The sequence below is a fragment of the Tachyglossus aculeatus genome, chromosome 17, assembly GCF_015852505.1.
Source record: "Tachyglossus aculeatus isolate mTacAcu1 chromosome 17, mTacAcu1.pri, whole genome shotgun sequence".
NCBI classification, from domain to species: Eukaryota; Metazoa; Chordata; class Mammalia; order Monotremata; family Tachyglossidae; genus Tachyglossus; species Tachyglossus aculeatus.
The window spans coordinates 23837291-23861803 of NC_052082.1; the positions used below are offsets into that span (position 1 = coordinate 23837291).

A 24513-nucleotide genomic window follows, 5' to 3' on the forward strand; every position below is an offset into this window, starting at 1 on the left:
GCACTTACTGTGTGCAGAGTACTGTACTAAGCTCTTGGGAAAGTACAATACAGCAATGAACAGTGACAGTTCCTGCCCACAACCAGTTCTGCTTCAAGATTTTTTTTTTCTTCTGGAGCTGAATTTAAATGGCTTCACATTTGCTTCTGGGATTGGACAAGTGATTTGAACTCTGATCTGCAGACTCCTCCTGGAATCACAGTATATTGTCTTTTCTGCCCTAAAAATACAAATAGACTAACCTATAGTCCTGATCGTTCTGGTGTATCTACACTATACTCTGAAGTATGACCTGTATTATATGGCAGTGTAAATTTAAGGATCTGTGTTTTCCCTGTCTCTCAGGCACTTCGTCTTAATAACAGTGCATTGGGAAAGACAACCACGGGTCAAATAGTAAATCTCCTGTCAAATGATGTGAACAAATTTGATCAGGTAAGTTGAAGCTGTGTGTCAAGCATGAATTTCATTTCTCTTATTTTTTTCATGGACTTTAGGTATTTTCATATTTTCTCTCCCTCTAGACTGGAAGCTCCTCGTGGGCAGGGAACTTGTCTACCAACTTTGTATTGTACTCTCCCAAGCACTTAGTTCAGCGCTTTGTACACAGTAAGTGCTCAAAAAAAATCATTGATTGAAAATTGATATTTTGTATATTTAATGTTCTACACACCTAAAAACCACTGCATCAGCCATCTCACTTTTTCCCCTTCTGTCTCACTATCCAATCCATACTGAACTCTGCTCCCCAAGTCCTCTGAGCCAACACACTCATTTTGCCTCTTTCTCATCTCTGCAGCCACCGATCTCTTGTTCATGGTCTGACCCCTGCCTGGAACTCTGTCCCCTTGCACATTTTCCAGAACACCCACTCCCTCCCTCTTCATTGCCCTTCTGAAATTACATAACCAGGGTGTTTTCTCCAGTTAATTTAAAATTCTTCCAACTGCCACTTCAGCACTTCTGCATCACTTACAACCTTCCAGAACACTTATGTAGATACAGCCAAGTGGATAGAGTGGGAGCCTGGGAGTTAGAAAGAAGGTTTTGGGTTCTAATCCTGTCTCTGCCATTTGTCTGCTATGTGGCCATGGGCAAGTCACTTTACTTCTCTATGTCTGTTTCCTCATCTGTAAAATGGGGATTAAAACTGTGAGCCCCCCATGGGACAACCTGATCTCCTTGTAACCTCCCCAGTGCTTAGAACAGTGCTTTGCACATAGTAAGCACTTAGCAAATACCATTATTATTATTATTATTAAAGTGGGAATTAAGATTGTGATCCCCATGCGGGACAGGGACTGTGTCTACCCTGATTTGCTTGTATCCACCCCAGCGCCTAATAGAGTACCTGGCACATAGTGCTTAACAAATACCACAGTTATTATCTTTTTGTTGTCTGTCCCCCCATTCTAGACTGTGAGCCCATTGTTGGGTAGGGACCGTCTCTATATGTTGCCGATTTGTACTTCCCAAGTGCTTAGTACAGTGCTCTTCACACAGTAAGCGCTCAATAAATACGACTGAATGAATGAATGAATGAATCCTTCTTACCCTATTATTTAAACACAAACTTGTGTCCATAAACCCTTTTCTTCTTCCTCCTATCTATAATTGATTTCGATGTCTGGCTCCCTTTGTATATGTAAGCTTCTTGAGGGCAGATATCACATCTGCTAACACTATTGTACTATTCCAAGTTCTAGGTACAGTTCAAGTTCTAGGTACAGTGTTCTGCGCATAGTAGATACTCAATAGATGCTATATTAATCTTCATCTGCGCATAGTAGATACTCAATAGATGCTATATTAATCTTCACAAATTAATCTTCATTGTGATGCTCCAACAAAGATCTTCTTTGGAAACACTGAATTTAGTTCTTGGCTACACACTCTCTATAGGCAACCCTATAGAATCAGTCAGTCATTGTATTTATTGCTTACTGTGTGCAGAGCATTTGGGAGGAGTACAATATAACAATAAACTAACACACTCCCTGCCACAACGAACTTGCAGTCTAGAGGGTGAGACAAACATTTATATAAATAAATAAAAATGAAATGACTATCAAATAAAAAAAAGTGAAGTGGAAATGAGGGGGAAGAAATTTAAGGGTGGAATTTTTCCCCTTTAATTAATCTTCTATCCCCTGGAGTTTAGCCCTGACCACTGAAGATGGCTCATTCAGTTCCTTAAGCAGTTCTAGCTGTGTTGTGTACGGCTCATACTCCACATCACGTGGTAAGACAGAACCCCAAACAACTAAGTCCCAGGACAAAGTCAGATCTACTAACATCGAAGCTCTGGGCATTTCGACAAAACCACACTGGGTAGGATAGACAGCAGGATAAACAATCAGCTACTGTATAGTGAGCTGCAACGGGGCAGCTGGTAGCAAGGGGGATAGAAAGAATGTTTTAAGAATGCAATGAAGTGACATTTTAGACCAGGAAACATTGCAGCTGAAAGCTGGGAGATAACTGTGGCTTTGAGACCAACGTCCTTCTATTAATAAAGGAGAGACTCCTTTTGAGATGAAGTTGTGAGGTAAAATGAAAATAACTCTAGACCCTGCAAACGTAAAACCAATGATGTATGATCTTTAGGGGTGCACGTTATGGGTTGTACTGTTAATTCTGCATGCACCCCCTCATGCCACATTCTCCCTCTAGGTAAATATCTCTTCCTTGGCATTGTGGCTCAACTACTAAGGATTTCTATCTGTAGACAGAGTTATCTCTTTGTATGTATGTCGGTGTTAATATTTACGGGAACAAACAGAAAAACTGCATTCTGTTTACCATTTCATTTAGAAATTCCAAAACAGGTGTGAATCTAAATTCTTTGTAATTGGTGTAAATATTTGCTGCAGGTTATATAGCATAGAAATAATATTAACAGACCACAAGCACTTACAGATATGGTCCCTGGTGTATTTCCTGTCTTTTTTCCTACATTGCTAGGTGAGGAGAGGCAACTGTAGTCAGAATTCTTCAACAGTCTGTCTGCTGCATAGGTTAGAGATTGCTGCTCAGTGTTATAAACAACTCCAGACATAACAGAGTCTTCTGGTGAGGTTTTTGGAGAATGGGAAGTCAGTAGCTCTTGCTTGACTCCCTCAGACCAAGTAAATCCAGTGCACTAATAGGTTTCTCATATTGCCTAACTCTAGAAGAATCAGTTTGGGGATTTTATGGACACATCATTCCTTGTGTATTTGATGCTCCCAGCAAGGAGGATGCACGACCCTTGTGACAATCTTTGATACCTCCTGAGAAGGAAATAGGAATTGACTCATCTCATATTGTACCTATTTTCTAGATAGAAGTGTTTGATGATTGCTGCTGCTTAACTGTTGCTGATGCTGAGGAATTTTTTAAGCAAATAAAAAGACATTTTAAAGTAACTACTTCAGGGGTTCAAAATTTGTCCTTAGGATTTAATTTTACAATCTGTCTTACATGACCACTGCTGATAATTTCATTTTCAGAAATGAAAAATTAAATTGTAGTTTAAAATGGAAGCTGCATATAGAATATTGTTATGGAGTACTCTGCATAGTACTAAATTTAAATATTTATCTTAAACACTGTGAAGCTTTTGCCATGTGGCTTCCAAGTGACTGCTTCCTGATTAACCACAAATGTCACTGTTGCTTGATAAATTGATTCATTTGACAGGCCCACAGCCACATGCTACATGCAGCCTCACTCTCATCTCTCTCACTTTCGATTCCTTTCTTCCTCACTCCCTCCCCCTTCATGTCTGACAGACCAGCACTCTCCCTGTCTTCCCAGCCTGCTTAAATTAGATCTCCTTTCATCAAGCCTTCCCTGACTAACCCTTCATTTCCCCAACCTAGAGTATCACATATGCATTTTTTATGGTATTTAAGTGCTTACCTATTTGCCAGACACTGTACTAAGCACTGGGATAGATACAAGCTAATCAGGTTGGACACAGTCCATCTCCTACATGGGGCTCACGGTATTAATCCACATTTGACAGATGACGTAACTGAGGCACAGAGACATTGTGACTTGCCCAAGGTCACCCAACAGTAAGTGGTGGGGCTCGGATTAGAACTCATATCTTCTAACTCCCAGGCCTCTGCTCTTTCCACTAGGGCATGCTGTTTTCCTGTGTCTGTATCCTCTAAGTTCATTTGAGTCTGTATCCGCTAAGTACTCAGGTACTCGCCCCAACCACAAACCATATGTACATATCCTTATAATTAGTCTCTTCTCACACTTGTAATTTATTTTGTTTGTCTTCCTTTCTAGATTATAAGGTCCTTGAGGGCAGGGATCATGTTTACTTGTTCTCTTCTCCTTCGCAAAGGACCCTGCTCACAGAAAGCGTGCATTAAATGCCGATGATTGATTGATTATGGGTTTTAACTTGCCTTCTGAATTTTCTGGTTGAAAGTTTGAGAAGACCATGGGAGTACGTAATCATCCACTGGTCCCCGCGCTGCCCATGGAAATACTTTTGGTCTGTAGGGAAAGCAGCCGCGGAAGGTTCAGAATCTTTGATGTTCTGAGTAGTGGAGCTTCCTACTTTGATTCTCAAGGCCTTTTTCTGTTTTCTTGGTGCAGGTGACAATATTCTTACACTTTCTGTGGGCTGGGCCGCTGCAAGCTATTGCAGTGACGGCCCTTCTCTGGATGGAAATTGGTTCTTCGTGCCTGGCAGGGATGTTAGTTTTAGTTTTCTTACTGCCTTTACAGAGCTGCATAGGGAAGCTGTTTTCTTCTCTAAGGTAAGAAAAAGGATCCGTCACACGTCCACAGAAATGTGAAATGAAAATGTTGCTTCACAAAGGAAGCTTCACCAGGGGTCGAGAACAGCGTCCCTTGTGAACCAACAATTAATAAAATTGCTAGTAGCCCACTCTTTACACAGTTGGCTGAAACATGGGTAAGAATGGAGAAACAGTCATGTATCATGAACTTCAGGCAATTCATGTTACTTCTTTCATCACCCTTCTCTGCCTCCCTTTTCCTTAGTTATCCTGCTTCTTCTCTTCCCGCTCTCCATTCTAATAGACAGTATGTCTGATTTTTAAAAATGATTTTTGTCAAGTTTTTACCATGTGCCGGGCACAGTTCTAAATGCTGATATAAGCTAATCAGGCTGGACACAGTCCATGTCCCTCATGGGGCCGACAGTCTTAGTCCCCATTTTACAGATGAGGTAACTGAGGCCCAGAGAAGTGAAGTGACTTGCCCAAGGTCACCCAGCAGACAAATCAAGGAGCTGGGATTAGACCCCAGGTCCATCTGTCTTCCAGGGCCGTGTTCTACCACTAGGCCACACTGCTTCCCATCTCCTTCCTATTCTCCCCCACTCCCCACGAAGTCCAGTGTTGATAAGGGAGGTGTGGTTGAGGTGCACAATGCTGAATGATGAGTGATGTTTTGTCCTTTGTCTGTGTCACTTAGGCCCTTGGTAAAGCAGATAGCCCTTCAGGTTCGAAGAGTTTTCATCATTTACATTCCTGGTGTTAAGCCATGAAAAAGTGTTGCACTACTATGGAAAATGCCAGTTAGGTACATTCAGGTTGCTGTGGCTAGGGAGTTGAACAGGTATTGTTTTGTTGTCAGTATAGTATGCACTTGATTTGATCTGAATAGTTATGGTTATTCTGAGTCATCTGTGTTCTCAGGAGGTAACCCATAATACCCAACCATTTATGTTTCAAGGGATATGAAGTCAGCTGGAGTTGTGTTTTGGGGACTTCATTTTTCTAAAACTCCATTGCAGCAAGGAAACTTAAGCCTTTCTTAATTTACGTGTGGTAGTTGAATCAAGTTTAATCAAGAAAACGTTTTTAAACCAACTTCTGTAATGCGTGTAAGACTGGAACTTCTGTTTTGAGCATGAGTGCTTCAGTCCTTATTTTATGTTTATCAGGAGCAAAACAGCTGCTTTCACAGATGTCAGAATTAGAACCATGAATGAAGTTATAACTGGCATGAGAATAATAAAAATGTACGCCTGGGAAAAACCATTTGCAGATCTCATTAGTAATTTGAGAAGGTAAGATGTCTCCCTGAATGTTGTTCCTATATTTGTCAGTCAATCAATGACATTTATTGAGCACTTACTATGTACAGAGCAGTGTTCTAAGCCCTTGGGAGAGTACAGTACAAGAGAATTAGCAGACACATTCCCTGTCCATAATGAGCTTACAGTCATCCTTTATTAACAGTCCACTTTGAAATATTTACATTTAATAGTGTAATAGTGATAGTAATGATAACTAATAATCACAGTAGAATTTGTTAAGCTTACTATGTGCCAACTGCTGGGCTAGATTCAAGATAATAAGATCTGACACATTATCTGTTACACATAGGGCTCGCAGTCTGAGGAGTGAGAATAGGTATTGAATCCTCATTTTACAGATGAGGAAACTGAGGCTCAGAGAAGTTAATTGATTTGCCCAAGGTCACACGGCAGGCAAATGACAAAACTGGGATTCAGTCTCAGGTCCTCTCATCCCCAGGCCCATGCTCTTTCCATTAAGCCACACTGCTCAATGGTAATGTAGATTTGGATCCTTATAATAGTTTCTAGCTGTTCAGCCTTAATTTTTGAAAATATTTCCTAATCTGACAATCCAATTAAAAATTGTAGTCAAGGTGATCATTCAGTAGGCTCATTTAATTTTCATATCCGGTTCCTAAATTAAGGTTAAAAGAAGCTTTAGAATTAAAAGTGAAACTGAAAGTAATTGTTATACTACAGGCAATTAGAAAACTAGGATGTTTTCTTAATAAAAAAGAAGATGGAAATCTATCTTCTTGATTTCTGGTATTAGAAACATGTTTTTGCCCTAGGCTTGAGTTCACTCCTGATCATTTTCTTCATGATATGTTTAATAGTATTTACAACATTCTTCAAGTATTGTATTCCTCAGCATGAGTTCACCTCAGTCTTCCTGAAACAATGCACAATGGCTATCCCACCAATTTATTTTATGTTAATCAGTCCAGTAATACACTTAGTTTTGCTTACACATAGTATAAGATTTTTACTAATATGATTTCCATTTCAGCTTAATTTTTGTCAATTCATCTAAAATCTTAGCATCCCTGAATTGGTTTTGTATATCTTAGTTCATAAGCACCCAAGCACGTATAGTACAATGGTCTGTCCTTCGTTAAATGCTCAGTAAGTACCACTGACTGATTAACTCTCAGAGAGCAGGGACTGTCTTTGTGTTCCTGGCTCTGTGTCCTATATGGCCCTGAGGTGTATTGGGTGATGATGGTGATGGTTTAAAAACTATATTGTGCTCTTTTCAGAAATGAAATTTCCAAGATCCTTAAAAGTTCCTACCTCAGAGGAATCAATCTGGCGTCTTTCTTCGTGGCAAGCAAAATCAGTGTTTTTGTGACTTTTACCACCTACGTGTTGCTGGGGAATGTTATCTCAGCCAGCCGAGTGTTTGTTGCAGTGACATTGTACGGAGCAGTGCGGGTGACAGTCACGCTCTTTTTTCCTGCTGCCATCGAGAGAGTTTCAGAAGCGATCATCAGCATACGGAGAATCCAGGTTAATCAAACAGTAGCTTAACTTATTCTCCCCCACCCTCCACCAACATCAGTTTTCTTGTCACTCATTGGTCCATGTGCATTCTACAGTTACCTTTCACAGGCAAAAATTGTAAAATTTGAAAGTACTCTCACTTTTGCTCTTCCCTATGTTTCCACCTCATATTTTGGCTAGAATGTCGTGAGAGAATTTGGGATAAGATACCTCTTTGGTTTCAGTGTACTGTGGTATCAGAAGGAATGGCTTATGTACATGCCCGCTTGTGTATTTATATTTGTATACACTGTAGGAATAGTTGCACGTTTTCCTTCACCCTTGCTTTGTAGGAAAACAGCCTTGCAGTATGGGAGAGCTGAGTGTGTTACAATAATATATATAACATTAATGAACATTCCTATTAGTTTGAAATCTAAGCTTCCTAAACATGTGTGATATATGCAAGATCCTGAATCAGTGTTTCTTGCTTTACTATAAATTGTAGGTTGTTTCATCTCTAGCTTCTCATACCTATTTCACTTACTATCAATCAGTGGTATTTATTGAGCATTTACTGTGTGCAGAGCATGGTGCTAAGCACTTGGAATCCTGAGTGCAGTATAAGAAAGTAACTGCCATACATCCACTGATTTTTTTTTCCCTTTGTTGTTGTGTTAATAAGTAACTGTCCTTCAACTTCATTGGAAGTTTTTATTAATCATATTTATTGAGCATTTACTATGTGCAGAACACTGTACTTAGTGTTTGGGGGAGTACAATGCAACAGAATTAGCAGAATTAGAATTACGTTCCCTGCCTGTATAAGCTATTATAGCTCTTTATTTTTTTTTAATATTACTGTTACTGAGCTGTTTCAAGTGTAGGGGAAAGAGATAAAGACATCAGTCAATAGTTGTGATTTATCAATCAATACTATTTATTGAGCACTTATTATATACAGAACACCATACTAAGCACTTGGGAGAGTACAATACAACTGAATTAGCAGATAGGTTCCCTGCCCATAATGAGCTTACATCAGGAGAGAGAGCTGGCTTTAGGAAGATTTTAGAGGAGAGACAGGAAGGTCCAGATCTCAGTCTTGGCGATCTCAGCTCTACCAGCCTCTCCCTGCAGCCCCTGCTCAGCTATGAGGAGACCTGACTGCCCCCTCCCTGATCATGACTGGGAGGGACACTCCATTTACCTACTGCTCTGTCCCAAAGCTCTCTTGGGCCAGTGCTCTCTCTCCCTGTTGAATGAACAAATCTTCCTACCTGAACAAGTTTGGGAAGGGTGGCAACTATTGTTGCCTGGGGAAGAGGGGCTGGCCTTGGTCACCCATGACAGGCAGCAAACCCAAAGGCGGTTGTTCATATCATTTCCAGCTTGTCCTGGTGAAAATGATTTTCTTGAGGAGTTTTTCTGTAATGTCTTTCTTTTGGCAGAAAACTTACTGTGCCCAATTCTTGGGCAACAACAGTCATGGATCTGTCCCTGAAACCAATCAAAATCTTTGCGGTCTACTCAAGTAGATGTTTCGTCTTGGTGCAGACTCTGGCCAAACAACGTTCCCTTTTCTAACCTCTCATACTGGCACAAATGATGGATTTTTAAGCTATCATTAAATGAATAAAAATCTTCATTGATGAGCAGAATAATCATTGGTCCTTTCTGCCATCATCAATCAATCAATTGTATTGTTTGAGCACCTACTGTGTACAGAGCACAGCTCTGCAACTTGTCTGCTATTTGTCCCCGGGCAAGCCATTTTAGTTCTCTGTACCTCAGTTACCTCATCTGTAAAATGTGGATTAAGACTCTCAGCCCCATGTGGGGCAGGTACTGTGTTCAACCCAATTAACTTTTATCTACTCCAGTCTTAGAGCAGTGCTTGATATATCGTAAGTGCTTAAAAAATGCCATCATTATTTTTATTATTATTATTGGCTCTATTCACATTTGTCAGAGATTCCCACACTCCTAATATCAAATGCCACAATCATTATTATTAAGTGCTTATTCTTTACCAAACACTGTTCTAAGCACTAGGGTAGTTGTATCGTTATCAGGATGGACACAGTCCCCGTCCTATATGGGGCTCACAGTCTGTGTAGAGGGAGAATCGGAATTTAACCCCCATTTTACAGATGAATAAACTGAGGCATAGGGTAATTAAGTGACATCACAAGGCAGGCAAGTGACAGAGTCAGGTTTAGAACTCGGGCCTCCTGACTCCCAGGCTGTGTTCTGCCCACTAGTTCCCGTAAACATTCACATGCTATGCATCATATTTTTGTAAAAATTATGTAGCCAATTGGAAATAAAGGTAGAAGTAAAGCCACCAAATTTATCCTTAGAATAATTAAGAAAGGATTGTTTGACTTCTAATGTGTTACTCATCCAGATTCCAATTCTTCAAAGTGTAATGGCACCTATTATTTTACATCCAATTTTGAACATCGTTTTTGTTTTAGCATTTAGCAAATGAAGTGTTCAGGAGGAAGTTACCAGACCCAACACTTTCTACATTTTCCTGCAGAAAGAAAGGGTAAATATTTTTGGCACTGAAAATTCCAATAGGATTAAAAAAGATTATTTTTTACTTCAAAGCACCAAATATCTTTGGAGACTTCCACATCCAGTAAACTGTATCTCTGAGGTAATATTGCTAACAAAGCAGCTTATGTTTATGCTTACCAGTCACTCTAAAGTAAATCTTTTTGACTGCAATTCTGTCGGCTGATACTTTACTGCATGACCTGTTCTGGGATTGCACTTCATTTGCTGTAATAGCAATTTAATTTCGGCTTTTTCATAATCATGAATACTGGAGAAAAATCCAACCAGCTCTTCTGGCAATATTACAAGCTGTTCATGTGTTAAATAAGAGCTCATTAAGCACTCTGGAGTAAGTCTTTAAGATTGTACATTCTTTTTCCTCTTAGACATATAAACAGGCAGCAAATTTAATTTCTAACGCAATGCTTGGTTTCTTAGAAGTTGGGAAATATTATTTCAGATAATTTAATGTTTTTGTAGGTGATTTAAAAGCAGTATTCTTGGTTATTGAGGATGAAATCCAAGTATGCTTACATTTTCTCTTGATTTTGCTTTCTCCCTTGTTCGTTCTTTGCTCATGCTTCTCTCTCTCTCTCTCTCTCTCTCTCTCTCACACACACATACACACACACACACACAATGTGTATAAGTACATATTTGTATTTGAAAATGATGTTTCAGGTACATTTGTAGCCCATAATATTGATTATTCAGTCACAGAAGATGCAGCAGCACTATTTTATGATTCCCTGAGAGCAGTCAAATTTGGCAGTGTACTATTTGCCCTGAATGGGAAAGTGGTTAGAAAAGGTGCCCTAAAATTTGCTTCACTCCCTCATTCAAAAGAAGCTCATCTGTAGGCTGCCTAAGGTGGGCTTCACCATGTTTTACAAGTACCTAGGTGGTGTTGGAGAATGTTATTTTTCAAAAAAAGAATGTTTGTGGTGATTTTGTGTATTGCACTGCAGTGGATGGTCATGTTCTTTCCTGTAGCTAGAGAAGCAGTTTCAAAAACAGGCATCAACAAAGAATCAAGAGTTTAATGAAATATTCTTAGGTTTCCTAAATTTTTTTTGTATTAAATAGTGGCAAAGAGAAAGAAAATTCCTTTAAGGATCTGAACTTATTCAGTGGTACCAACCTCTGAGAAACTGATTACTGGGAGAATTTTAAAACACAGGTGTTCCCAAGGCTAAACTGTGGAACAAATTGCTAAACAGGGATTGGAAAATTAAGTAGCCCAAATCTGCTCTGAATATGCAAAAATATCAGCTGATTGCCATATCCTTCTTTCTAAAAGCTATATTCTGTTTGAATCCACCTCTCAGGTGATATCTTTTTATTACTTGGGTATTTGTGAAGTGCTTACTGTATGTCAAGCAGGCCAGGGTAGGTACAAATTTATCAGGTTGGACATACTCACTGTCCCACATGAGACTAAAAAGGAGAACAGGTATTGATTCCTCATTTTACAGATGAGTAAGTTAAGGCATAGAAAAGGCACAGACTTGCCCAAGGTCACATGGCAACCAGTTGGTAGAGTCAGGATTAGAACCCAGGTCCTCGGACTCCCAGGCCATGCTGCTTCTCAAGCCCTATTTTTACATAGCCCAAATTTTGAACTCATTTGTAAATGACTGTTATACCTATATCACTGTATTTCTAGTGATTGAATTTGGTTCCATGGTATGTTAGCTGAATTTGTTTCATCAGAAGTCTCCCCTCTCTGCAGCTCTCCCTGGTAATCAGTTCACTGTCTGGAATACAGTGAATCAATTTTGTAAGAAGTAGGTTTGTTTCCTTGCTAAATTTTGACTGTTTCTGTTGGTCATGTCTCAAAAATAAAACAGTTTTCTTTGGCTATGTTTCTAGCAGTTGCTTTGGTTTTCTTGTAGACCTTCTTAATGCTGGATGAGATCTCCCAGCGCAATCCACAACTGCAAGAAGGAGAAGTAAAAGCTCTCGTGCATGTACAAGAGTTCACTAGTTATTGGGATAAGGTAAGATGACTAAATTGCTTTTTGGGCAGACAGTATCAATTATTTAGCAAATCAGTGTGTTCAGTCTTCTGTGGGTATTATTTCTTTAATTGTAGAAAGCATTCTCCATGTGCAAAAGATATTTTTGAAGTTTAAAAAAATGGGTGCAAGGGTGTGTCTTATCGTGCTGATAGTATAGATTTATCAGCCAGCTAATGATCGAGGAATTTGTTCCTGATTCTTTTTCAAGGGAGAGAAGGGAGCAGAACATCAGAACGATAGGATGGAGTTATGCAAGCAAAGGCAGTTTACTGTTATCCTGCCATTCTTTCTCTGAATATCTGCCCTCCCCTTTAATAATAATAATGATGATGATAATAATAATAATAATAATGGCATTTGTTAAGTGCTTACTATGTGCCCTGCACTGTTCTAAGCACTGGGGGAATACAAGGTAATCAGGTTGTCCCATGTGGGGCTCACAGTTTTAATCCCCATTTTACAGATGAGGTAACTGAGGCACAGAGAAGTGAAGTGACTTGCCCAAAGTTGCACGGCTGACAAGTGGTGGACACGGATTAGAACCCATGACCTCTGACTCCCAAGCTTGTGCTCTTTCCACTGAGCCACGCTGCTTTAGATAGTGAGTCCTCTGTGGACCAACATCGGTGTATTGCACTCTCCCGTGTGCTTAATATAGTGGTTTGTACATAAAAAGGGCTCAATAAATGTATTGACTGATTGAAATACGTGTCCATGTATTTTCCCCAGTGCGAGTACAGTGCTGTGAAGAATGTGTTATCAATCAATCAGTGGTATTTGTTAAGCGCTCTGTTACTGCAGTCACAACTAATTTGAAGCATCCTTAGAGCCCAGCCTGCATCCTCCGCTCCTCGTCCGCTAACCTCCTCACTGTACCTCGTTCTCGCCTGTCCCGCCGTCGACCCCCAGCCCACGTCCTCCCCCTGGCCTGGAATGCCCTCCCTCTACACATCCGCCAAGCTAGCTCTCTTCCTCCCTTCAAAGCCCACTGAGAGCTCACCTCCTCCAGGAGGCCTTCCCAGACTGAGCTCCCTCCTTCCTCTCCCCCTCCTCCTCCACCCCATCCCCCCCGCCTTACCTCCTTCCCCTCCCCACAGCACCTATATATATGTATATATGTTTGTACATATTTATTACTCTACTTGTACGTATTTTTATTTTGTTAATATGTTTTGTTTTGTTATCTCCCCCTTATAGACTGTGAACCCGCTTTTGGGTAGGGACCGTCTCTGTATGTTGCCAGCTTGTACTTCCCAAGTGCTTAGTACAGTGCTCTGCACACAGAGCTCAATAAATACGATTGAATGAATGAATGAATTACTTCAGGGCCGATCAAGATTCTGCCTGATTGACAGCAGTTGTTCCACATAATAATAATAGTGGCATTTGTTAAGCGGTTACTATGTGCAAAGCACTGTTCTAAGTGCTGAGGAGGATACAAGGTGATCAGGTTGTCCCACGTGGGGCTCACAGTCTTAATCCCCATTTTACAGATGAGGCAACTGAGGCACAGAGAAGTCGTGACTTGCCCAAAGTCACACAGCTGACAATTGGTGGAGCTGGGATTTGAACCCATGACCTCTGACTCCCAAGCCCGTGCCCTTTTCATTGAGCCATGCTGCTTCTCTGCAGTAGCTCTGCTTTTCCCCTCACAGCCTGCCTGCCTCTACGTAGGAAGTCTGTCTTGAAATTGTTCAGCATGTTTGTAGTTTCAATCCCTATGCACATGAGATTTGTGCTTACTGTTAACCTCCCAAGGGCTTGGCCACTTTTATTTCAAATGCTTTTCAATCAATCAATCAGTAAGTCAGTGGTATTTATTGAACACTTACTGAGTGCTTAGCACTGTACTAAGCACTTTTTATGGCATTTGTTCACTTATTCATTCAGTTGTATTTACTGAGCGCAGAAAACTGTACTAAGCGCTTGGGAAGTACAAGTTGGCAACATATAGAGGCGGTCCCTACCCAACAACAGGCTCACAGTCTAGAAGGGGGAGACAGACAACAAAACAAAACACGTAGACAGGTGTCAAAATTGTCAGAACAAATAGAATTAAAGCTAAATGCACATCATTAGCACAGTAAAATAAATAGAATAGTAAATATGTCAAACTGTTCATTCATTGTCGTACTTATTCTAAACGCGGGGGTAGGTACAGGTTAATTAGGTCGGATACAGTCCCTGTTCCACATGAGACTCACAGTCTAATTAGGAGGGAAAACAGATATTTAATCTCCATTTTACAGTTGAGGAAGTGAGACACAGAGAAGTTAAGTGATTTGCCCAAGGTCATATAGCAAGCGATTTGTAGAACTGGGATCAGAAAGCTCTGACTCCCAGCCCGTGCTCTCTCCACTAGACCACACTGCTTTCTCCACTTGGGAAAATACAGTACAACAGAGTTGGTAGATGCAATCCCTGCCCAAAAGACTCTTACATTCAACAAGGGGAGACAGCCATCTCCAGGAAGCTTGCTCAGCCTGTGCATAGTTGTTCCTAGAACAATTGGCATCTATGAAATGAATTTACTAAAACTTGGAATTCATGCTAATTTTAGGCAGATCAGTTATGGATTGAAGAAACTTAAGGATCTGTGACTGTACAAAATAAATGATTTAATAAAGTAATGCGCTTTTTGAGAGCTATATCGCTTGCGTACTGTTTAAGATATCACCTAATAGAGAACACCATGAAATTACTATAATGTTCATTTTGAAAACTTTGAATCTTGGTAGTACATGTCTACATTAATAGATATAGCAAAGGTAAGGAGACATTGGATCTTTTTCATGAAAGTTACTGATTATATAGATTAAGAACAGTAGCATACTTTTTTTTGTCAAAAATGTCTTCCTGAGAATTTCCCACAGATATTCCTTTACAGTTGCTTGGTATAGTGCTCTGAACACAGTAAGAGCTCAATAAATAGCATTAATTGATTAAATATAATGTTGTAATATGTACTACTACAGGCTCATGATTCTTTTACATCCAAGGACCCACAATGGTGTGAAATAGGCTGTTTGAATTTTTTGTTAGAACTTAATAATGGTATCAGGTGTTCCTGTGTCTGGCATTGTAGTAGAGAACAGTTCCCTCTGCAGTGTGACTTAGGTGACTGGAAAAGGTTAGCACAGACCCTGCTTTACTCCTCTTCCTCTTTCTCCTCCTCAGCCATATTTAATTTTAGCCATAGGGTCATTTTCATTTTCTAACACCCTTTAAAGTAGCCTTCAGACATACTAAGGCTTGCTACTCTCCAATGGAGTGGTGATCAGTTTGCTAGAGGGAAGGAGCCCAAGGTTCTGGATTTGAGGAGAAATAGGTAGTGTAAATAAAGTGGATTTGGAAGGCAGTTCTTGAAAAATCCATATCTGGGGCACAGCAGCCTAGTAATGCTACTGACAAATTGGAGTGATGGTATGCTCCCAGCTTTATCCCTCAAAGTCCCTCCTCACCATCTCATGCCGCTTGTGGAACTGTGCATGGTAGCCCCGCACTTGTCTACTTGAATGGAGGAAGGGTATGGCAGGTTTACGGGAGAGGGAGAAGGGGGTAGATCTACACTCCCCTGTGCACTTTACAAGATGGGAAAATTGGGTCTCCAAATGTTTAAAAAGAAAAAAAGGGGCAGGGCTGAAGTCTTCATTCCTGCTCCTTAACCCATGTAAATCCCATATATATATGTTAGTCTGTCTTCTTGAAATTTACAGGTATTCATGGTCAACTTGTTTTAATTGTCAGCATTTCAGGTCAACTTCCTTTTTCCTAAATTTGACAGCATTTCATATGAAATTTTCCTAAATTGGACTAGTGACTGGGTAATGAGTTACATACAATATAATAATGATAATAATAATGGTATTTTTAAGTGCTTACTGCGTGCAAAGCACTGTTCTAAGTGCTGGAGAGGATACAAGGTGATCAGGTTGTCCTACGTGGGGCACACAGTCTTAATCCCCATTTTACAGATGAGGTAACAGGCACAGAGAAGTTAAGTAACTTGCCCAAGGTCACACAGCTGACAATTGGTGGAGCCGACATTTGAACTCATGACCTCTGACTCCCAAGCCTGTACTCTTTCCATTGAGCCATGCTGTTTCTCTATATCAACCCAGGTGGTTTTTTAGATTTTTCTAATGCTGTTTTCAGTATTTGATAATACTTCCAATATTTTAGAGTGGTTTGGTTATCCTGTGATGATCAGCTTGAAGATCAATTTCATAAGCTTTTTACAGACAGGGGACATGTCTACTGATTCTGTTGTATTGTACTCTCCCAAGTGATGAGTGCACTGCTCGACATATAGTAAGTGCTCTATAAATACCATCGATTGGTGTGAAGACTCTTAACATTCTCTCCACTTAATGACCCTCATCTTTATCTTCTGTTTAAGCAGCAGGGACCACGTGTATATGTCTAATGTTCGAGCCATTACTGGGAGACATAATTGATTCAATATCATCAATACCTTTTTTCCAACAGATGGAAATTGAGTGGCCAAACTAGGTTTAACATCGAGGTTTGCCAGCCATCGCTTCATTGAAGGTTAAGGTGGCCAAAGTACTCTGATACTGCCACCTTGTGGACACGTCTAGTTTCTGGAAGAGAACCGAAGCTGATTTTTTTTTTTTTGCAGTTCAAGCATAATTCTTCAACATTATAAACAGTATTCATTCAATCGTATTTATTGAGCGCTTACTGTGTGCAGAGCACTGTACTAAACGCTTGGGAAGTACAAGTTGGCAACATATAGAGACGGTCCCTACCCAACAGCAGGCTCACAGTCTAGAAGGGGGAGAAATGCTTGGGTCTAGATAGATCGTGGATTTTGCTCTCAAAATGATCAAGTTGAGCTACTGGAAAAGGAAGACATTTCTTCTTTCAATAAGGAATTCAATTCATGTTCACAATAGCACTATCTACATCCTCAGTGGTATGTGAAAAAAGGACTTATCTGAAAAATGAGTTCTCTTCGGTACATTATTAATTTCGTATGGATCCTTTCTACATCCTCTCAATCCTGGTACCCGAAATTCTACCTTGGTTTCAAGACTATAGAGTGAATTTCAAAACCTAGGGGTAAAGGTGAAGGGGAAGCACAGACCAAGTTAACTCTGAAACAAAAAAAAAGTTGAAAGGAACAAAAAACAAAGTAGTTTCTCTGTGTGATATGAGGAAATCCCATATGTGGTCCTTGGTTACCAAGCAGATGTTGAGAAAAAGAACCTTAGACTAGTTGTTTTAAACCACAGAAAGTCATTTGAGATCCAACTCTCAATTTAGTATTTGTGGAATGCCCCTATATATAGTTAAAATGGAGAAACGTTCAATTTTTCACTGATCAGATCCTGTTAGCCTTCAGGCTCTGTTTATTTCAACTCATGATGGTCAGGCTAAACTCCCGGCTCTGCCAATTATCAGCTGTGTGACTTTGGGCAAGTCACTTAACTTCCCTGTGCCTCAGTTACCTCATCTGTAAAATGGGGATTAAAATTGTGAGCCCCACGTGGGACAACCTGATCACTTTGTATCCCTCCAGCGCTTAGAACAGTACTTTGCACGTAGTAAGCGCTTAACAAATACCCTTATTATTATTATCATTAACAAAACTTTTTTTGATCAGTTTAACTTTTGGAAAGTGTTCTAAATATGGCAAACAGCTAGTCAGTCACAGTTTTCTCCAAAAGGGAGGAAATAATTTAAGGAATAAATTGTGTTCACTGTATAGAGTTATGTAGTATTTAACTTTTCTGCTCTAATTGATTATATCTTTAAGTGATATTGCAGTTTTAGATTTGGTGACGTTTCCTCAAACTTCTTTTTTGTAGACAATGGAAATCCCAACTCTTCAGAATCTTTCATTTACTGTCCGACCAGGGGAATTATTGGCTGTGATTGGACCTGTGGGTGCTGGAAAAGTAAGTTTTAACATACTAAAGCCCTCATTTCTTCTTCTCCACTCTCTTCTGGGTCACCCTTGCATTTGGATTTGAACCTTTTATTCACCCCAAGCTCAGTTCCACAGAATTTATGTACATATCCATAATTTATTAACTTATATTAATGCTTATCTCACCCTCTTGATTGTTCCTTATGGGCAAAGAATGTGTTTACCAACTCTGTTATTGCATACTTTCCAAAGTGCTTAGCACAGTCCCTTGCACTGGTCATAGCTGTGGGGACCAGAGCATTCGACATCATTGGTAGTGTCTGTTGACCAAAATGTATTCGTAAAAGATCATGAACTTCAAATTGTACTGAACTGACGAAGATAAAGTGGTGTTAATGGTAGAAATATGGTCAAAGGGGCTCTCGCATCTCTTTCTTTCCCCACTCCCACTTTTCTTTCATGCCCCACAAGGAAGAGAATTCTGAGCCTTATCAAAACAGGCATTTCCGCAGAGCAGATTTGCTCATTAATTACACTAATCTACATATTTCAAAGATTTGCCTGAGTTATTCCTACATACATAAAATAGCATAAATATTCCAGTCTAGTGGGCGAGTATGTCATCCGCACTGAATATAATATGCTAAAAATGTGTATCCTATTCCAGCTCTATACATGCAGAGAGAATTCAAGGTCATCAAAACAGCCCTGATTTCCCACTTTCCACTATTCACTATTTTAACTTTGAAACTGTGTCATTTAATTTGGTTAAGTACTTTAGGAATTTGCTTTTTATTGACTTCCTGTGTGACCTTTGGCAAGTCACTTATCCTCTCTGGGGAAAAAATGCCTCCTTTCCCTAACTTTATATTGTGAGCCCCAAGTGGGTAGGGATTGTGTCTGATTGGATTATCTGAATCTGCCTCGGTGCTTAGCACAGGTCTTTGATACATAGGAAGTAGTTAATAAATACCAAATCATTTTATTATTATTCAATCCTTGTGCTTATTCAAATAATTGGATTAAATTATCCCTCAACATGCTCCAGTGCTTCAGAACGCCTAGGCTTCCATTTTTCTTTGCCTTTTTATAAGATTGTGTATTAAAGACTATAATTCTCTTTGCAGTCATCTCTCTTAAGTGCCGTGCTAGGTGAACTACCCAAGTGCCAAGGTTTGGTCAATGTGAGGGGAAGAATTGCCTATGTTTCTCAGCAGCCTTGGGTGTTTGCAGGCACTGTGAGAAGCAACATCCTCTTTGGAAAGAACTATGAAAAAGAGAGATACGAAAAAGTAATAAAAGCCTGTGCTCTTAAAAAGGTAAGTCAACTATTCTGGCATTAAATAAAAATATAGCTTTTTCTGGATAAGCATGAGCCGTGTACTAGTTATTGAAGTCTTTAGTTACAATTTAGTTTACCAGGACTCTTTTTTAAACCCTATAGCAACTTTTCCTTTTATGATCACAAACAGTTTAGTTCATCTTCTGGTGAAAAAGATTCAACTGTTTAAATACCAGTTGAGTGGTGAGGAAAGAGACTGGATGCAGGAAAATATTCCTTAAATTCTAGAGAAGCTCACTAGAGGGAGTTTCATTATGTGCTTGCAAGCAGGCACGGTCAGCTGAGTTTCAGCTTGAAAGAGATAGGTTAAATGTTTGTTTTGTAACCAATTTTTATCAGCTATCGGGGTTAATTGATGAAAACTCAACACAGCTTGTGTAGAAAAGTTAAAGAAAGGAGATAGGAGTTGATATCATTTATCCCTTTTTGTCTAGCCAGCAATCCTTACATACCGGTCTCTTTGGGATGTAAAATGCAGAGTGAATAATAGTGCCAAAGGGTTATCCATTGGATCTGGACAATACAAGCTGCACATCCTGCTGTTCTATTATTTCTTGGGGAAATGGTGGGTCTTACTTTGAAAGGTTTGGTACTGAAGGCAGTAAACTAGCTTTGTGAAGGAACAGACATTTTGTTTGACAGATGAGTGGAGTATTGTATTGCAGGAGGCAGTTTGATGTCATGCAGAAGAAAAGCAGTTGCTTGTTATAGTTTAACAGGTTTTTTTTAGCCCCTCCTCGACCTAAACGCCCCCCCCCCAAAAAAAAAACTGAATACAATTGTCCTGACTAAATAAAGTTCTGCCATAATGCATGTCTTCTGTTTGTGTTTTGGTTAGAACTCAGGTAGGAATTTAAGGAATAAATTGGCCAACAGTAGTTTAGATACAGTGTGACTCCGTCCTGGAAAGAAATTGTTTCTGCATGTGTGTGAGACATTAGACTCAGAGTATACCATAGCATAAATTTTTGTGCATTAGAGGAGAGCAGAGTGCTCTTTTGGACTACAATCGGGTAAAAAGTCTAAGAACATAATATTAATAATGATTTGTGGTATTTGTTAAGCACTTACTATGTTCCAATCACTATACCAAATACTGGGGTAGATACAAGATAATCGGGTTGGACACAGTCAATCGATCATATTTATTGAGCGCTTATTGTGCGCAGAGCTCTGTACTGAGCATTTGGGAGAGTATAACAGAATTGGTAGACACGTTCCCTGCCCACAATGAGCTAACAGTTTGGAGGAGAGCTTAACAGTCCCTTGGCCACATGGGATTCATGGTCTGAGGGATGAAAAGGAAATAAGGTGAGGCATTGTTGCAAGTGAGCCCACTGTTGGGTAGGGACTGTCTCTATATGTTGCCAATTTGTACTTCCCAAACGCTTAGTACAGTGCTCTGCACATAGTAAGCGCTCAATAAATACGATTGATGATGATGATGAAGTAAGGACTCTTAGAATTTTCTAAGTGGAGCCATTGATAAGACATGAGTAAACATAGAGGACTAGCCTCTTAGCTCACCCATCAATCCAAAGTGTACATTAATGTACTAGACTCTAAGCTGTTGTGAAGAGGGAATGCCTAGCAACTGTGTTGTATTATCCCTCCCAAGCACTTAATACAGTGCTCTGTACACACTAAGCACTCAAATATGATTGATTACTCTGCACACAGTAAGCACTCAATAAATACTGTTGATTCATAATGCACCTCATAGAAGTGGAAAACAGCTTTTCTTTGTGGCAAGGCACACCATTGTTTCAAGCAGAGACTTCCCCTCCCACATTGATGCTTCTTGTTCTCACCACTCCTCTTTGAGCTGCGTTAAGGAACTGTTTCAGGGGAAGTGGACTAGATGTGATCACAGAAATGGTTGTCCCGAAGGAGCACATTGGCTGTCTTTTCTCCATCTAAGCAGGCCCCCACCCACACAAAAGTACTCTGTGCCTTTAAACTGTAGTATGTGCAATGCCCAGGGAGCAAGATGGCCAATCTTCTGTAAACTCACTGACAGATCATTAAAAAAATAGCTAAACCTGATGATGCCCATAAATATGGGCAGCCTCTACACCTGGGTAGTGATGGGAGAAAACCCCTAGAAATATGTTGGGGGGGTGTTTCAGTGCAATGATGAAAAGACCATCGGCTGGGCTTATCCCATTAATCTGGTGGCTCCAACTTTACTCTCTCTGCTCCCTCCGTTTGGCCTGCCTGTTGGCAAGCCTGGATCGGCATTCCACATGCAGTGGCCAGCATTGCCAATTCATGGTCTCTCTCCTCACGTCTACACTACCTGTCACTAGATAACAGTACTCCTATGACTTTATGACCCAGGATCCTGCCCAGGTCCAATCAGAAACTGTTATCATCAGTGGTATTTATTCAGAGCTTACTGTGTGCAGAGCACTGTACTAAGCACTTGTTACACCAACTTTCAGCAGTAGGAATGGTTTTCTGTATCTTCAAATGAAAAGGATTTTGGTGTTATGATTTTTAAAAATGTTCTGAACCATTGTCATTTCCAGTTTTCACTGGGAAAAACAATTATCCATTCCTCCAAAGATTGCAGCTATGATTTCTACACTTCATCACTGTCGTATTTATTGAGCATTTATTGTGTGCATACCTTCTAGGATACCTTTTCGTTACCTCTCTTTTGGATTTGCTAGAGTTCAAATGGGTTAATTTCTGTGAGGGAGAGAAAGAAATGCACAAAATCTGGAGTGAAAAACATGTAGGCTGAGATCATGCTGAGGCAGCATGCTTAGTGGATGGATATGGGTCTGAGAGTCGGTGAACCTGGGTTCTAATCTTAGCTCAGTCCCTTACCTTCTGTGTGACCTCGGTCAAGGCACTTAACTACTCTGTGCTTCAGTTCCATCATTTCCAAAATAGGGATTTAATAACCATTCTCCCTCGTACTTAGACTCTGAGCCCCGTGTAGGATCTGATTATCATGTATCTACCATAGTTCTTAGTGCAGTGCTTGGCACTTAACAAACGCCACACGCACACATACACCGCACACACACACACACAAAAAAAAAACCAACAAAACAGGCAGGTGGATTGCACTGGGTGAAGATTAAATGATTGAATTTTTAGAAAGGGGTCTGCGACAGAGGTGTGATTTGCATAAGAGGCATTTGATGAGTTTGTGTAGACATCCTATGAAACTTGGCCCTATCTTCCTGTGCCAGTGATGTGATGCAATTTGACACTTGCTTGGTGCCCTCTGACCTCCCCTATGGACTGTGGCTGCAGCAGTTCCTGGTCCAGGGGTTGCCCATGCCTAGGACCACTGCTGGCTCTGGAGAGATATATTTTTGATCATTTTTTAAAATAACATGGGACTTCTCATCTTGTCTCCTCTGCCCATCCTGGGACTGGGGCCAGAGAGAACTGTAATAATAATACTAATATTAGTAATTGTGGTACTTGTTAAGTGCTAGAGAAGCAGTGTGGCTCAGTGGAAAGAGCCCAGGTTTTGGAGTCAGAAGTCATGGGTTGAAAACCCAGCTCCACAACTTGTCTGCTGTGTGACCTTGGGCAAGTCACTTAACTTCTCTGAGCCTCAGTTTCCTCATCTGTAAAATGGAGATTAAGACTGTGAGCCCCATGTGGGACAACCTGATTACTTTGTATCTACCCCAGTGCTTAGAACAGTGCTTGACACATAGTAAGTGCTTAACAAATACCACCGTTATTATTATTATTATTATTATTATTATTATTATTACGGTGTGCCAAGCACTGTTCCAAGCACTGGGGTAGATACAGGTTGATCAGGTTGACACAGTCCCTGTCCCACATGGGGCTCACACTCTTAATTCCCATTTTACAAATGCAGGAACATAGGCATAGAGAAGTTAAGTGACTTACCCAAGGTGACACAGCAGACATGTGGCAAAGCTAAGATTAGAACCGAGGTCCTTTTGACTCTCAGGCCTGTGCTCTATCCACTAAGCTATGTTGCTTAGTGAATAGAGCTGCTTAGTGGATAGAGAACCATAAATGATTTCCTGCTGTCCCCGCTCTGGACTGACAAATAGAGAGACAGTCCCCGAGCAGCACAAATCCTCCTGAGGAGCTAGGAGAGGCCCAGCTGCAGCAGCTCAGAATGACTTCTCCCTGGGCCCTGTCGTAAGGATCAGGTCCAATTTCACCCACACATGCTTTGGTTTTGTAGGAAACTGCATCCCCGGTCCATTCCCTGCGCTCAGGTCCTGGGTGAGGTAATGGTGGTGTTGGTGGTGGCAGATCTCTCTGTCCAGCTAGGGGATCCAGAGCTGTGGTGACTCAGATTGTGTTACCCCCTGTCCTGGGGCGTTCAGCTCCAGGTTACACCCTTTGGTTTCTGAGGGAGCCACGCATCCGCCCCATTCCGCTCCCCATGTACAAGTAGTCCTCTCTATGGAAAATCCTACTTACCTCTTCCCTGGTGCCACCTCCCTGCTTGGAACATCAGGGACTTAGCAGTTTAAACTATGAGCAGATCATCAGTATCCCTTATATATCTTCCATTTATCATATTTTGAAGGGTTTTGCTTAAATAATTTATTCAGTTGTATTTATTGAGTGCTTACTGTGTGCAGAGCACTGTACTAAGTGCTTGGGAAGTACAAATTGGCAACATGTAGAATTGGTCCCTACCTAACAACGGGCTCACAGTCTAGAAGATGTTTCTTAGAGCAAAACGTGCCAACATGTCATGGAGCCTACAGGGAGCTGTCCTTTGTGTTGAAAGATGGCAGTGCTGGTGGAGGGATTTTATCAGTGCATGGGACCCTGGCCCATGGGTGTGAGCCCACTTACTCATTTCATACTCTACGATTGGAAAGGTAGTCAGTCCTCTATCGTCCTGACGTATGCTTACTTTGAAGCACCAGCTGCTGTTTTTGAATCTATATCTTGGCATCGCATTCCTCCCAAAGAGTTCAGAAGCAACCCAAAGGTTAAAATGCAGCTGAAGAAACTTCCATCTGGGTGAATGTGATTGCCCTTTCCCGCTGATAGGGAGGACTCATATTCTAGACCAGACATGCTTTTACTGGGACAAAATCCATAAATTGCATTCTTGTGAAATTGGCCATACTCTGTATACTTCAGTGTCTTTCAAAATCACTTTAGTAGCTGAGATTGGATC

The 24513-nt window shown here is 40.5% G+C and overlaps 1 protein-coding gene across 3 annotated transcripts in view; it reads left to right on the forward strand.

Moving 5' to 3' along the window:
* ABCC4 (ATP binding cassette subfamily C member 4) overlaps positions 1 to 24513 on the forward strand; it is a 228512-nt gene that overhangs the window by 47704 nt on the left and 156295 nt on the right. For 2 of the 3 annotated variants that reach the window (XM_038759284.1, XM_038759286.1), the window contains exons 5-11: positions 346 to 435; positions 4600 to 4763; positions 5918 to 6043; positions 7315 to 7564; positions 11998 to 12102; positions 17958 to 18047; positions 19147 to 19338. In XM_038759284.1, the coding sequence (XP_038615212.1) occupies positions 346 to 435; positions 4600 to 4763; positions 5918 to 6043; positions 7315 to 7564; positions 11998 to 12102; positions 17958 to 18047; positions 19147 to 19338 (1017 nt within the window). The remainder of the gene's footprint in view (positions 1 to 345; positions 436 to 4599; positions 4764 to 5917; positions 6044 to 7314; positions 7565 to 11997; positions 12103 to 17957; positions 18048 to 19146; positions 19339 to 24513) is intronic. The other variant, XM_038759287.1, reaches the window with a different exon arrangement.